At 36.8% G+C, this 15,935-nt stretch overlaps 1 protein-coding gene across 4 annotated transcripts in view; it reads right to left on the bottom strand.

The window, feature by feature from the left end:
* LOC149303208 (1-phosphatidylinositol 4,5-bisphosphate phosphodiesterase beta-4-like) overlaps positions 1 to 15,935 on the bottom strand; it is a 52,674-nt gene that overhangs the window by 15,434 nt on the left and 21,305 nt on the right. For 2 of the 4 annotated variants that reach the window (XM_089481474.1, XM_089481476.1), the window contains exons 14-29: positions 15,441 to 15,525; positions 12,238 to 12,328; positions 11,787 to 11,882; positions 11,075 to 11,175; positions 10,826 to 10,864; positions 9,773 to 9,914; positions 8,485 to 8,569; positions 7,053 to 7,177; positions 6,057 to 6,108; positions 5,325 to 5,427; positions 4,897 to 5,061; positions 4,609 to 4,813; positions 4,302 to 4,390; positions 3,013 to 3,163; positions 2,836 to 2,885; positions 2,365 to 2,430 (exon numbers count right to left, since the gene is read on the bottom strand). In XM_089481474.1, the coding sequence (XP_089337600.1) occupies positions 2,365 to 2,430; positions 2,836 to 2,885; positions 3,013 to 3,163; positions 4,302 to 4,390; positions 4,609 to 4,813; positions 4,897 to 5,061; positions 5,325 to 5,427; positions 6,057 to 6,108; positions 7,053 to 7,177; positions 8,485 to 8,569; positions 9,773 to 9,914; positions 10,826 to 10,864; positions 11,075 to 11,175; positions 11,787 to 11,882; positions 12,238 to 12,328; positions 15,441 to 15,525 (1,645 nt within the window). The remainder of the gene's footprint in view (positions 1 to 2,364; positions 2,431 to 2,835; positions 2,886 to 3,012; positions 3,164 to 4,301; positions 4,391 to 4,608; positions 4,814 to 4,896; positions 5,062 to 5,324; positions 5,428 to 6,056; positions 6,109 to 7,052; positions 7,178 to 8,484; positions 8,570 to 9,772; positions 9,915 to 10,825; positions 10,865 to 11,074; positions 11,176 to 11,786; positions 11,883 to 12,237; positions 12,329 to 15,440; positions 15,526 to 15,935) is intronic. The other 2 variants (XM_089481475.1, XM_089481477.1) reach the window with 1 other exon arrangement.

The raw sequence follows: 15,935 nt of genomic DNA, 5'->3' as shown, positions 1-15,935 counted from the left end.
TAACCCAGAGGTTGACAGCATCCGTGACAAGTGTTGTTGTATTGTATTGTTGTATTCGGCTGCTCTGTATTATTGTTCTATTCTTCTGTGTAATTTGCTGCTTTTGGGTTTCCAACATCTAGCCTTTTTATATCGCGCTCAGACAATGGCAAAGCATAGGATTGTTATTTGGTGTGAAAGGGCACCTCGGGTGGGTGGATTGGCTTACAGTTGGGAGCACTAGCGTGGAGTCCAATGGCTAATTCTAATGTTAATTTCTATTGTATTGTATGCTTCATTATTTACTAATACTTTCTTTGGAGTATTTGAGTTCCAATGTACACAAAGGGATTATTCTGGAATCACAGAGAATTAGTATGGCATATCCATACCTAGGAAAACTCTGAGTTTGACCCGGAGTCTCCAGGTGAAGAGCTTCTTCCCAGGGTCTCTAAGTCACTCTTTTTTTTCCTCCAGGCATGGGAGCGGCATTTAGCCATACAAACCCCCATCCAATTCCTTCCCACTCCTAACCCATTTAATGCTATCTGGGGCTAGAACCTGGATAGATGCCAGATATGACCATGTGGCACAACTCCAGGCCCCCAAACCCACAAAAAGGCTGCAATGTTTGAATACTGAAGTAAAAAAATCATCATTTTCAGGTAAAGATACACAGAATAGCTGGTTTTCTTGCACCCCTTGATGCCTGGACTGGTACATTACAATGCTTTACAATGAAACATGTTTAAAAACATATGCACACCGTGAAAAAAATAGTCACGTATGATTCCACCTCTCCCTCTGATAAAATATCACCCTGTGAGCTGCTAGCAGTGATAAGCAGTTCTATAAACCCATCAAAAATTGTTCTGCGTTAGACAGCTGTACTATTAATTTATTAATACAGGATATTCTGTTAATCAATAGCCATTTACTGGAGAAAACGAGAATTCTATTCTGAATTCAAACTCATAGCCGAATCCCCATTGAAGATGCCGGGCACAGGCACACACACTGTTCCTTAAGGGTTAAAACTCTACTGTGCTGCCCCAGGTACAGATGTTATTTTACATGGTAATGTTTCTCCTGCTCTATTTAGACTACAGAAGCATAGGGAAAATAAGATTTGTTTAGGGTGTTATTTATTAATTTCTGCTTACTATTCTAATAGGTTCATTGCATTTTACTGCGTTGCTTTCTAGTTCTAGAATCGTGACAGCGGGCTGAGAAGGACGATGTGAGATACACTTATCTATACCAGTAATCAATAGAAGTAAATGCTCTAATTATGACATTTTTCATTTTATATTAAAAATATCGCAGCTGGGCAATCGTAAGATCGGTACTTTCTTTATGCATGAACAGCTACAATGTTTAAATGTTGGCCAACCAAACCCACAAAAGGAAAAGGAAAGAAGCAATACTTGCGGCAGCGCATGCAACGTGTAAATGAATCTAACATAACCGCTTTTGTGCAATAAGGCTCAAGGCAGTCAAACGTATTCTTACATAACCAGCCGGAAGACCCTCTAAACGTACACCCATTTATAAGCTCATGCGGTACACAGATAAGATCAGGTACAAAAACCTACCGATGAAATCACCTAAACATAACAACGCTATTATATTTCCATGGCAACAATATATCCCATAACTCTATTGCAAGGGAGTGTAGGGAACACACCATACATACATGACGGTACAACAATGGTCCTGATCCCAAGAGCTTACAAATGTGTTTTTGTTTATATACGCAGCAGACCATGAGGGACTTCTCAGAATACAGCAGGCCTGACTGCAACTGTACGTTCTCTCTGTTACTAGGATAGCATGTGTATGCATACGAGAATGTATGTCTTTATGTATACATGCATAAGGGTGAGTTTGTGCATGTGCTTGTAGAAGAACATGGATGTAGCCACAAAAAAACCTCCTCAATGGAGCAGATCTAGGTTTCTGACTGTAGGCACCCTAAATAAGTACTGTATACACCTCATTGGGGGTCTGTGCCATTTGCTGTTAGGAATCATCTCAAACCACCATGGACGACAAAGCTTTCGGCTCTTGGTGACACAGAGGAAGGAAAAACAGGAGAGAGTTTAGTTACCGAAGTTGAATTATTAGAAGCGATGTGTATAACCAGATCCTAACGGGTACATAGGAAATGGTACACAAAACCCACTCATAATATTACAAAACAGCACCCTTCCATTTGTGACATTTCTAAACAATATTAATCGCTGTTCCACTCGGCATCTCTGAGGTAATTTCCTGCGATGTGGAAGTTAAAAGGTGCTAGGTTACATCATCCTAACTGCTGCAAACACGATGTTGGTTATATCACAGGTTCTATGGCATCTTCTAACTGACCAGATCACTAACCTTCAAATGCCTCTTCTTAAGACTGTTGAGCTCCTTCTGCTGTTTCTTCTGCTGTTTGATGAATGCCTAAAATTAGCAACCCCCCCAAAAAACAAATCATGTCACATATGAAACTTTAATTTCCAATCATACCATTGCGTTGATATTATCATTTTTAAACAAACAGAGACTAAATAATTTTGCTTTCCGAAAGGAATAACAATTAATAAACAATAACATTTAAAGATGCCTAGTTAAACAACAAAAGACATGTATATATATATATATATATTTAACCTCCTAATCTTCAGCATACCAAAAAGGAGGACATTCAGGGTCACTGACCCCATGCAAAAATCTTTACTGGAGGCCACTTAATCCAGATTTCCTTGGATTTTACTTGGACAGATGCCCCAAAAATGTACTTTTTACTTAAATATCCTATTTTATTTAACAAATGGAAAAAAAACAAATAATTGTCGCAAAGCATACCTTCATCTGTTTCAAATCTTCAAGTTTCACTTGAGGAATAACCTCCATAACTAAAATACAAAAAAAGATCGAATTTCGTAATTTTATACGTATATATATATATATATATATATATATATATATATATATATATATATATATATCTCCTAATGAAAATGATGTTAAAATGCAAATTACCTCGTTTAGTTTCAGGTCCTGTGCCAGAGGATGAAGCTACCGCTGGTCTCAGCTCTGAACTGGTTTGAGGAGTAACGTTTGTTTTGGCATTGTTCACCTTCCCTTTCTTATCGTTTTTGGAGTTGTCATTTGGCACATCCGCTATATCACTCTAAAAAAAGATATTCTGTATTAGCAACAGTTTAAAAAACTAGCATTATTGCTATCTGTTGGTGTAATGGAATGTGAACTACCAAGTGTAACCTGCTTTATAATAAGAAACCTTTCAACTCTCTATTAGCGTATGTATATACAGTATTTATTTAGCATTAACTAGTACTTTATAGTTTATAGTATAATAGAGGGGGAGGACAATAAGTGCCGTCATATAGTAAGTACAGCCGTCATACAGACATCATGAGTTAGGTTTTTGTTGTAGGCACAAGCATTATGAAATACGTAACTATGTCTTAAGTGTATTCATGTCATTCATTTGGTATATTCATGTAATACATTTATATAATAAAATATAATGTAATGAATGATCTGACTGTTTCCTATAGTGTGTAGAGTGGACCATCCTTATTAGTAATTAAATACTCACCCTGCATTGTAAAAGCACTATTAAAGGGGCAGGCTTGGCGCGGCCAAGTCTACTTGGGATCGACACGCCATAGCAAATTTCACACTACTTTGTGACTCTATCCTTCTGGGATATCTAAGGTCAATGCATAAACAATTGGATTCCAGCAATGGATGTAAGAGAATTCTTTATGTGGGCGATTAAACGTTATAGATGTATGATCTGTACCCTGTCAATGATGAAGTGGCAACATCTAGGAAAGCACACACATGATTTTCACTATGACGCGTTTCATTGCTCTATCACCTGCAGACAGTCGAGTATTTTGAACCAGCCTGCAGGCACACCGATATATTTCTTTCTTAATAATAAGTGTAAGTGCTATAAGTAGCTGCTTTAAAATGGTGTATTTCAGGCATGTTTTAGTAAGTGCAACCTAGTCATTTTTATGAATGATATATTTAAGACACCCAGAAACATAGAATCTGATGGCACCTAAGAACCATTTGACCCATCTAGTCTCCCATTTTCCTGATGTAGAGACTCAGACCTTGATCTTGTCCTACATTTAGAATAGCTTTATGCCTATCCCATGCATGTTTAAATTCCCTCACTCTACTATCCTCTACCATACTCTCATACTCTCTTTCATATTCTACTCTTTCATAAATATACTCTTGACTCTTTAATTACAGAGTTTTTGTAACATTTTGGTAAATATACTTACGGTTTCAATACCCATTGCCCTCATTTGGTCTGCTCTTTTTTCAGTTATAGAGAGAAACTTCTTTGGATCTGATAAAGCATCCACAATATCTGTAGCCATAGAAATGACAAATTAGTTGTGCATTATTCACAAAGCAAATGTATAAATCAAGAAAAAGCTTCTTTCAACCAACACTCACTTTAAGCAACTTCTCTCTACAAACAGTAGTCAGTGTCATGTGATGACTTTGTGAGTGACTGTATTTTGCACCATTTAATACATTCAGAGGGATTTGGGCATGAGCTTTAGGGTTTTGTGGGAACATTACCTCCAAATCCATCTGGAACGTAGGTCTTCAGAACAATATTACAGAAGACAGTGGGTAGTGAAAGTGGCTTGTTGCCTTCATTTCGTAGAGAAATGTGACGGTAACCAGCCTGTAGACCATCAAGAGGTAATATCCGCTGGCCTATTAATTTATTGTTGTCGTCATACACGGCTATCCTCAGAACAGCTAGATCAGGTAGGATAACCTAGCACCAAAAAGAGAACGCAGTTAGGATCCATCTCACAGAGGTATCCGTCTTCTTTATTCCACTCATCAAACTATACTCACTTTTCGGAATACAAATGGTTCATCATTGTAAACAGGATTCAGGCCATTGTTCATCACCATGCGCGTACGAAACTCTTTCCGGATGGTGTCTGTGGGTAACCCGTACATGTCAACCTCTACATATGTGCCGATTTTTTTGTCTGATAGGAACTGTCCAGATATAACCTAAATGAACAGAAAGGTGCATGGCTGTGGTTACCAATGGCTACTCCATTTCCAGTTCATTTGAGAATAAAAAGCTGTGTTCATCAAAGCAAACGAAACTGGGAGGATTGTGAAAATGACACCCCACCATTTGTGGCCGTAATGTCCTTTCAGCATGCTGATGGGTACGTATTCACGCTGTGCATATACTGTTTTAGAACCATTGCTACAAAAGGTGTTAGTTTTGTTTGTGAATGCATTTGGAATAACTGTAAATAAATTACCTGAACAGAACAGGTTGCTGCAATCACGCCATCCACAGGGGTCTCCGAGAACGGGTCGAATGTTCTATCGGGGCGTCGCATAAAATCTGGTTTCAGGAGGTACCTTGTGGAAATGATTTAATACGTGATGAAGCACTTTGTTTTCCAAATGAAAACCCATAGCAATCTAATAATAAAATCTGGCATTTACGCTGAATGAACCAGGATAGAAATATGCCGCGTGATAAGAGATGTGACAGCATTAAGCTCCTTGACCTCTATTTGCTGAATAGTTGTGCTGTCTGAAGGATTTTATGATGATGTGAAATAGAACATCAAATTTCATGTCTTCTATAGAGCTTATGGAACAAACTTTGATTTGTTGAGGGTTGACAGAAGGTACCAGATCTGGACAGGTCTATTCAATAGAGCAATAACCAGTACATCTCTGGTTCCCTCCCTAACCCATATTTAATGCAGAGGGTCTTATACTAACAAACACACTAGAGAACTGGAAGAAAATATATAATCTCCATATAAAATGAAAAAAAAAGGTCATCCTTGCACTATAAAGTCCGTTAAAAAAAGGGTTAACCTTAAGTGCAGCTATATACATAATTTATATACTTTAAATCACTCTTCATTTAATGCCAGTTTGATTATTTAAGTAGAGCTTTGGAGATCCATTAAACTTTACAGTCAATTCTTTAAATTATATTTGCATATTTGTTTCATTCAAGCAGAATTACTTACCCACATGATCCATTGTATTCAAACTTTCCCTGATTCAGCTGCATTGCTAAATCTGTTAAGACACAAAATGTATGGTCCTTTCTCATTTGGTGTCCCAGTATGGACTTTAAGACAGTTCTTTAGGGGTTGTCTATATCATGAAGCCAGAAAGCATGTCCTCTAAGGCACTTGATGGATGCCACAAGGACAGTTTAAAGGGAACTCCCTGGGTACAAGTCACATTTCTCTCCCCTTAATATTGAGTTGACTTGAGTTGGCTTCAGCTTAACTTGGATCCTCAATCAGACATCTGATGCAATTCTAAAATAGACTTTATGGCCGCAGTGTTTAATTTACCAAAAACAAAATCCAACTGGACATAGATGCATTAGTTAAATTAGATTAAAACTTGACAGTATGTTCTAGACAAATGAAGGTGGAGTGTGTGACGCTTCAAGATTATCTTCTCAAATTTCAGATTTTTGGAAAAAGTTACATATCATAACACAATAACTGAAGATCTTACTTTGATATTAAACAAAGTCGGCTTAGTACTGCAGCAAAGACTCCGGTGCTATTCTAAAGATCACAGTTCTCTAAAATCCATCGCCAATAAACAAAAGACATTCATAATCCTACGCCAGATGAACTAAAATTCTGTACTGCATGTCTTCTAGAGCCATCTCCTATAGTATGCCCCTATGATCTTGGAGATGTTATACTAGCATAACATTACCCATTGCAAACATTAGTTTCAGCCCTGATTAATGTGGTTCCTTTCACCAGACATTAGTGCTGCTTCATGCATTATGTCACTAATTGAGTGTACTATATAATGTAATTTGATGAATTAACTGGGATGGTCATTGTTTTAGACATTTGTTTTACATCTTAGAATTGTTTCGCCAGAATCGTGTTTATACATAAAATGCCAAAAAGTGTTTTTGTAGCATCTGTTTTAATAGTTGCAAAGCAAATAGTTCTTGGCATGAAGCATGGTTGGACGCTGCAACCTACCTGGGGTCTGAAAGTTCAGAGACACCATCTGGCAGCCGGCGTTCCAGAAAATCTGAGGCATGTAATTACTGGAATCCACTCTACCCCCTTTAGGGTAAATCCGACTCATCTGACGTTTGTTATAGCTATTGAAATTGTTAAGGGAAATAATACAGGGCTGCAAATGAGCAAAAAATGAGCATGACATCCCATTATATCCGCCTTCTGCTTTATGACTCATTATACTTGCAGTAAGGAAGTCAATCTTTAAATTAAAAAGGTGCGCGATGAACATAGGAGATCAAAATATTTTTACCTTTTATGAACCAACCCCAAAATACTATGCTTTATGTATCTGCGTTATCTTACGGAACAGCTCATCAAAAATGGAACGTTAATACAGCTACAATTTGAGAGCCCTTTAGTCCATAGTATATGATAAAACCCTTGTGTTCTCCACATGTGCTCCTCAAATTATCAGACTGTTACTTGCTAAGACATTACGTTGTGCATTGTACAGCTTCTCAGTACTCAAATACTTATTTTAGAGCAAGTTTCAGGAACCAGTTGCATAAAGACATGTAACAATTTTGTCAACAGATACAGCCATGATCATAAAAGGAGCCAACATTGTCCATGTGAGGACCAAAAGCAGACATCTCAAGATCACTCAAGGAAAGACCAGGCATAGTAAAAGGTTAGACTAAATAACTAAAACAATAAAAGCTTCTAGAATAAAATTATGGTTTATAGATAATAATTTGTTATTGTGAAAATGAATGGATAATTGTGAACTTACGGATAAAATTAATATATCTACCTCTGAAACAATAAAAGAAGCACACTGTGCGTTCTTCATATATTCCTTGGTTGGTGTCTACAATAGGAACTGGTACCATCATATGATGCATTTAGATGGGGAGTACTTTAGGGTGCCTTAAGAGCTACCTTACCAAACACCCAGCTCTCCCCCGGACTTACCTTGCTCTTTGTGAAGAGTGCCGGCATAGGACACCCTAACATTGGCTTCAGAAGGTCACGCGTTCCCCTGAACGCGTGACCTTCTGAAACCAATGTTAGGGTGTCCTACAGAGGTCTGTGCAAACTTAGCATTGATAAAACTAAGCAATTACCAAACCAGCCTATTGGTGTTCAATAGAGACTTGCAGCTTTTCACTTACATTTTCATCACCCACCCAACGATGGACTTGGAATTGGCCAACCATACAATTAGGACAGATTTCTAGAGTGTAGGACACAGGGGCATCAGGGCTTTAAATAGAAGTTACGCTTCAAACTGTTAAACATTTCAACATTTTCATCGGATACATATGGCGTGCCTAAAGAAACTACATTCATTTCACCACTACAAAGAAATTAGATTCCAAGCTGTCGGATTGTAGCACAAACAGCTCAAGTAGAAAGACGGGAAAGCATTAAACTGAAAGGATACTTCACAAATTCAATGGCATGTGTCTTCAGGTATCCTAGCCCAACCGACTCATTAAAAGAGGACATGTTAAAGTGAATGTTCTTTTCTAGAAAATCAGAAAGTACATAATTATTTTTACCTGAGTAACTATCTTTTTTAACTTACATGCACAAGTAAAAGCATTTACATTATCCTGGTAGAAAATGTGACACCTTAGAAGAAAAAAAACAGAGGAGAGATGTACGAAAATACAGAGCAGATCAGAACGGGGTGTTTTAATTTGTCAGAGAAGAAACAAAATCAGGAAAATCAAGCTGTTTTCTAAACATCCTACTGGTTTTTTTATGACCCTGGTGGTTTAAAACTAAATATAGAGTCATGTAAATGATGTTACTAAATCAAGTTAATGAACCACAAGAGATGCAAAGGCATTAACACGCGGATTGCATGGGTACACGCTGCATCCATCAATAATAAAGATGTACTCCAGGACTGACTTATTCAGAGCCACCTTGTGGATATTTCCCTAAATACGGTTTCCATATTAAATGTTGCTTTTAGAAAGGACTTGCCTTCTAATATCTGTCTGCTTTCATTATGTTGCCTTTTAAGCTTTAAAACATTTTTTCTTGAATGCAACTGTTATAAAAACACATGCATAACTTCCATATTTATAAACGCAGTATGTTACTAACACAAATATATATATATATATATATATATATATCTAATCCAAGTTTAAAAGGCTACTTGATCACTAGAAACCCCTTTGGCAATTATGTTACAGATAGAAATCAGAATTGCTTTCCCTGAAAGCAGCAAAGCGACCCCAAACATTTGAACTGTAGTGTATATATATGTATGTGTATGTATATATATATATATATATATATATATATATATATATATATATATATATACTGGCATATATCAATAAAGTGTAGAAGATGTGCCTTCACTCTTAGGCGCTTATGGTGTGTGGCTGCATGTGTCCATAGCTTTTTGCATAAATACATTATTTCAAACATATACTAATTAATTCATAAATTCATTTATTAAACCCTTAGCTATTATTTTTTGTTTGGTAATCAGTATAACTGCTTAGAATATATTGGTATACATATAAGGCTCATTTCAATGTATACACATATATATTGTGCTTATTTTAATCTGTAAACAATACTACATAAGAGTATTTAGCGGACAGAACTATAGAAAGAAGTTACTGCGTTACTTTCAGTTTCAGGCCCTGTATAAGAACAAAACGTCAAATTTCCTCCACGTGCTATGAAAGCAAGGAAAACATTACCTTCTGCCACTTTGAAGCCTTGAAATTTTACTGGCTGGGCATAGTTGATCAATGTAGACAAGAATGGATGGATGTTGGTCGTAGCCTGCACATGCTGATAGTTTGCCATCCACACCTGTTCCTCCTCTACGGATAACGTGCCCTAAAACCGAATATATCACACATATTCTCATTGAATTACATCAGACTCTTATTAGCACTGGAGAAAATGTGTATTTAGCTCTGGGTTACTTCTCAGCTCTAGGGCAAGTGCAATGTACACGTTTCAAAGGGATCGGGCCACTTAAAAGTTAAAGTGTAGCCCACGGCATTATCCTGCAATGCCACAATTTCCCATAAAGACTTTTGGTTCATTATCTGGATCCACTGGCATTACGATGCTAAATACACAGATGAACAGCCAGAATAGAGACTATTTCATTTATCTGTGGGGCTCTGCATTGATAATGCATTAAATGTGAATTGCTACATTATATAACAAGTGAATTTACGTGTAAGGCTGTGTGGTGATGACACGCGGGTGAAGCCAGCTGGTGTCAGGCTCTATGTTTTGGGTCCTGCCGCAGTACTATGCACCCCGTTCCCTGTATATCTGTGCCTGAGTTTGTTTCTCTGCCACACTATGCTTGGTTCCTACTTGCTACAGGTAAGCGCCCTGGGTTCCGTTTCCCCTGTTTTAGTTTCGGTGTTCCGTTTAGTTTAGGGAAAGTGTTGGGACTTGCCTAATGGGAAGGGGTGGCAAGCTGCCATCGTATGGCCATATGATCAACTAAATCTTCATGTTTTACATTTGAGTCAGGTTCCAGAGCTCGGCACAATGCTTTTTTTTCAGTTTTTGTTTAACGTTTGCCTGTATCCCTGTCCTTTACACCGGCTTGCCATCTGGATCTGCCTCTGTACCATCGGATCAGGCCTGAACATGGATCCTGCTGGTATGGCATGCACATATGCGTTACTTTATCAATATTGGATGCCTACTAGATACTAGATACTGTGCAGAGAGTGGAGCAAAACACTAGATATCTTTCTTGCAAGCAAATGAAACATAATTACCTTCTTATTGTTATTTTCTTGTTCGGCATCTTCAAGTGCCTAAAAAAATAACAACGCCATTTCAGAAAATATATTCCCATACAGATGCAGACACACTCACTGCCTGATGTGTCCGGAGTGTCTGTACAATGTACTTATTATATAGGCACAATAAACATGTATGGAAAGTTCTAGACAAAATGCTCAGAGAAGTTGCTTATAGCAGGTAATGGTTGCCTAGAAAACGGGACTATGTTTAAGTACAGGTACCTTTTTTGCCAGATTTAATGCAACTTCTTTTTGACTGAGGTCATCGGCTGATAGTTCAGACTCAAATTTTAACTCGGGATGAGCTTCCTCTTCTTGATCAGCTGAAAGAAAAATGACAAGTCTCAGATTTTCTTCTTTGTAGCAACTGATGACGTGTCTGATACCACTCATATGCTCCATGTTGTCTCCAGTACAAATGTTGGGGATAAGGTCCATGGCATGAACCTTTCTAAACTTTTCTTTAGAGATGTTTTCATTTGTCGGAAGGTTAGAAATGGCAAATACGCTAAAATTATTTGCCTAGAATATTAATGACTATGGCGACTTACGGCCCCCGCCTGAATCATTCATAATAAAAGTATTTTAGTATATTATGGAAGCCAAAACACTAGAACATTTTGATCAAATAAAATGACCAATTGGTCACAAAATGTATCTGGTATATACATACATATGGTATATATATATATATATATATATATATATATGTGTGTATATATATATATATATATATATATATATATATGTATAATAAACAGACTTTGTATGACATGTTTTACAGGGCTAACTTATTATCCCATTCTGAAACATTCTTCATTACTAATTATAATCCAGGAGCATGATTTGGTTTTAACCAAAGTGCACACTATTTCATGAATGCGTTTTTGGTTTATTAGTAAAAGTCTTTAAACAAATTGTTTGTAACGCATACCATTTTCTATTTCTTCTTCGTTGTCATCTTCAAGAATACTAACAGGAGCCACGGTTACTCCAGCCTCCATCATACTTTTTATTGCTTCCAGCTGTTCTGTTGAGATATAAGGATAATCAACAAAATCATCAAGAGAGGAGTTAAAAGTAGAAGAGGAAACCACCAAAGAGACAGACACAGGGTACTCATTGATATGCTTCTATATAAGACACCGCTAATAAACACAGTTAGTACACAGTTAGCGCTGAATATTATTACTGCTCTGCTGTTGTAACCAATAGGCATGGTTTACAGCAGGATTTTGGGCAAGATTTTCCTTGGGCAAAACGTTTAAACAAAATCTAGAAGATATTACAGATACATAATTATAATTAGTAATGCTTAACCCATTACACCTAAAAATATATAACATGGATAATTAATTGCAGTTTATTCTATCATGTTAACATACTTTTCTCCACTTCCGGTTTCAGTCGCTTGTTCTTAATAAGAATTTTTCTTTTGAGATCATTGGGAGAAGGTAAAGGTCGCCCCGCTTCAAGCTGTAAGAGACAAATACAAATTTATTATGCATTGTTTAAAATAAAGCGCAAATAATAACTTCTAGCATACAAACATATGTGTGCATGTATATATATATATAAAAAAAAATATATATTTATATATATATATAAATATATATATTGATATAGTCTATATGTGTATATATATATATTTATATATCACACTTCTTTTCATTTTAATAATGTATATGTTATAAAGGGATGTACTTATAAGCATACTACACCAATCTCTTATTTTTAACATTAGGATAAAATAATGCAATATCCTTGCATTAATATATGAATGAATGAATGAATTAATTCTTTATATTTTTATGTAACTTTGTAGATCTAAACATAGAATGCACAAGCCCTGTCCTTCCTTTTTAAAGGAACATTTTATCCCCTCTACATAGCGACATACTAGTTTAATGCGCCTGATAACACATATTATTTTAGAAACAAAAAAACAATTTCAGCAGCTATTGAAACCTTTTCAGAATATAAGATGCAGGCAAATTGAAGGGCACTTGTTTTCTTTTGAAAAAAAAAGCAAGTCTTATATTCCAAAAAACTCATCAAAAAGGATAAAGTGCTACGAAACGTGCAGTCATTTTCCAAAATGTGCATCATTTTCACAAGCGTGTTAGCATCACACCTTGGATAAAACGCCCTAAGGGAAGCAGTATTAATGTCTACGTATGCATTATAACCATGTTTATTGCATATTTGCTCTGTAACTTATTAATGATAATACAAAGATAAATCCGTTAATAACAGTTGCATGTCATTAACTGTCGATACACAATTTAGAAAGTATAGAAAGTGGTTAATGCACGTTTATGTTATCTAAACAACACAGGGGATTTGCTGACCTCAGGTCAGAGATCAAACCAAGCAATGGCTAGCTGTATTGGAGTGATGTCATTTTCATGTTTTATATTTTTCTCTGAAAACCCCAGAAATTGATAGCCTTCTGAAAATGATAACAGAGTGCTACAGCAATACACAATGTATTGCAATAGGCGGCAAGGTCTTCCAGTAATGAGATTAAAGAATGGTGGCTTTAAAGCAAGGAATGCAAACTGTGGCTCTCCAGTAGTTATTGCACCACAAATCCCATGATCCTCCACCGACAGTGCAAGAAAATAAACAGAGTGGTGATTTTAGAGAAGAAGCATGCAACTTACATCTCAAAGCTTACCTCTGCTTTGCAGCTTTTAAGAGTCCCTTTAATTTCTGCTTATGTCTGGGGGAGGATTATGGGATCTGTAGCCCCATCTTTAAAACATTAATAGCCAAGTACACCGTAGCCTACACATTCTGTGATGTATGTGGCAAAAAAGGGGTATGCCTGCCTCAAAGAGCTTACAGTCTATATGGATATCAGTACTAAAACATTCATTTTATTTAACACACAGTTAAAGAGACCATGTTATGACATTAGGCATGCTATAACAGCATTTTTGACATGCAATAATGCAATCAGATTAAAATTATGCTACGTTTACTATAATGCTATAAACTACTAATGCTGCTTTCAAATTCTCTGTTGAATCATTAATTTCAAGAATTTAAAATGTATTTTTTAGTAGTAGAATTCATATTATACTTTGGCATTGGTTGTTTTGCTTTAAAAAAATGTGTTATTGCATTGGCCACATATAGAAAAAGAAATGATCAGTACAGGGAGCCTTCTACGGTCTGTATTATATATCACCATTTGGGAACTGGGGTATGACAAGAAATGGCAAAGGCCTACCTAAAATGACCTAGCCAACAGAGAGCATCATATCGGATTACTCACAGTGACAAACTGGCTAAATGTTACATTTGGAGCAGTTGCCGTATTAATGATGGCTCTCCAATAATTCGTCATACTTAGAATTTACACCAAGATTGCACCTTATGTGTCCTCGATAAACAGGTCACAGTCGCCACATATAGCCAATAATCACAATGGCAAAGCCATGTTAAAAAGCTTCCGTGTGTGTTCCTAGGATGTGTAATCTTATTTGCATAGCATGTTTAGTATGTATGTAGTAAGCGTGTAGACGATGGTTGTGTGTATATGATAAGTAAAGTTACGTTGAAGCTACGGGCCAAAACCTCAGATCCTGAATGAGCCTGCCAATGCCCCCGGTTTAAAAATATAGTCATTAACTTGAGGGGGAGCTCAACAATAATGAAGAGAACTTTGATTGTGAGCTACAAATTTCATTAAATATTCCACCATTCTATAAACAAATATGTGCATTCTAGAAGGTTATGAAGTATAGCTGGTTGAACTGTCGGGTGCCTATGAAAAAGTCAATGAATGGTGAATCCTCTCAGCTATTTATTTGGAAGGACTGACTATAGTAATATTGGGATCAACAATTTAGCCTCAATAAATATGAAAGTGTTAATATAGATCCCATGAGAAAAATATGTTGATTATAGCAAATCTTCTTTACACTTTTATGACGTAACAATGATCAACCATGAGAAGCTAATGAAGAATCGTGGAGGCTGAAAGCAAATAATACATTTCTATTTCCTTACAGTAGAAACCAAAGAGAAGAGATATGGCAAATTGTTAAAGGTGCTGTTCCATCCTTCACAGAATTTATTCGTTAATTAATGTAAATTTTTGTTTAATTCAGAATTTGTTGCTTATTAACATTTGTCATGTGACACAAAGGTAGATGCTAGCTTCCCAAAGGAGTCTTTTGTGGTCTTTATTTGGTTAAACCTCCATTTGTTTAATATACTACAGAGCTCAATTAGCATTTTGTCCTAGAGGAATAGCACCTTTAGAATACATAAAATGGGAAAACAAGCTTTTTGTTCATTCCTAAATTCTTTTTTTTTTTTTCCATTTTCATGATTAGGGACTTTTTTCCCCCACTAGATGGAAGCAAAGCTCAAGGTTTTTACGTGATGAGTATGTTGTGCCTGCGTCACTTTGCTCTCTTGGTTGAATGCAGTAACCTGTTCCTGTGGGAATGAACGATAGATCTCAGCTTCTGACCCAGAGAGACTCCTGCACTCAAGTGAATGGCAGAGCAACATGAAAAAAGCGCTTCACCCTGCCATGAACTATAATAACTAACAAGCAAGGTATACATACTGGGTGCGTCTCCAGAGGTTGCTTCAGAAGAAGGTCTCCAAATATTTCTTCACAGTACTTGGACATTTTGTACTGTTGATATTTGCTACAAATGAAACAGAAATGTTATTTCGTATTACCCGTGGAAGAATTAAGAATATCCCCTCGCAGTCGCTCAGTTCTTCTGACGGTTACATGTGATGATTAGCCCAGCTACACCCTGACACCTGGAACTTTTGGCACATGTGGACCATTGTGCTGAGATCCGTGTTTCCTATGCATGCTATCATTTTGTTCTGTGCAGTTGGAACAAAACGTGGCAATTATTTCAAATGTGGGTAGATCTCTGAAGCCATAGCCCACCATTGTTACAAGCTGGCCATGTCCTACCAAGACTAAGCAGGGTGAGTAGAGCCCCCAGTCTTGATGGACGGCAATTATTATCCATTTGTACGTTCAAGAGCAGTGGGTGGCGACAGGCAGAGATAGATCTATGGCTTCTTACTAAAGATCCCA

This window comes from Sceloporus occidentalis, unplaced genomic scaffold, assembly GCF_023333645.1.
Source record: "Sceloporus occidentalis isolate IW3139 unplaced genomic scaffold, rSceOcc1.0.p SCAF_15, whole genome shotgun sequence".
NCBI lineage: Eukaryota > Metazoa > Chordata > Lepidosauria > Squamata > Phrynosomatidae > Sceloporus > Sceloporus occidentalis.
Note: the sequence above shows the minus strand (reverse complement) of the source record. Positions and strands in the feature narration are given on the sequence as shown.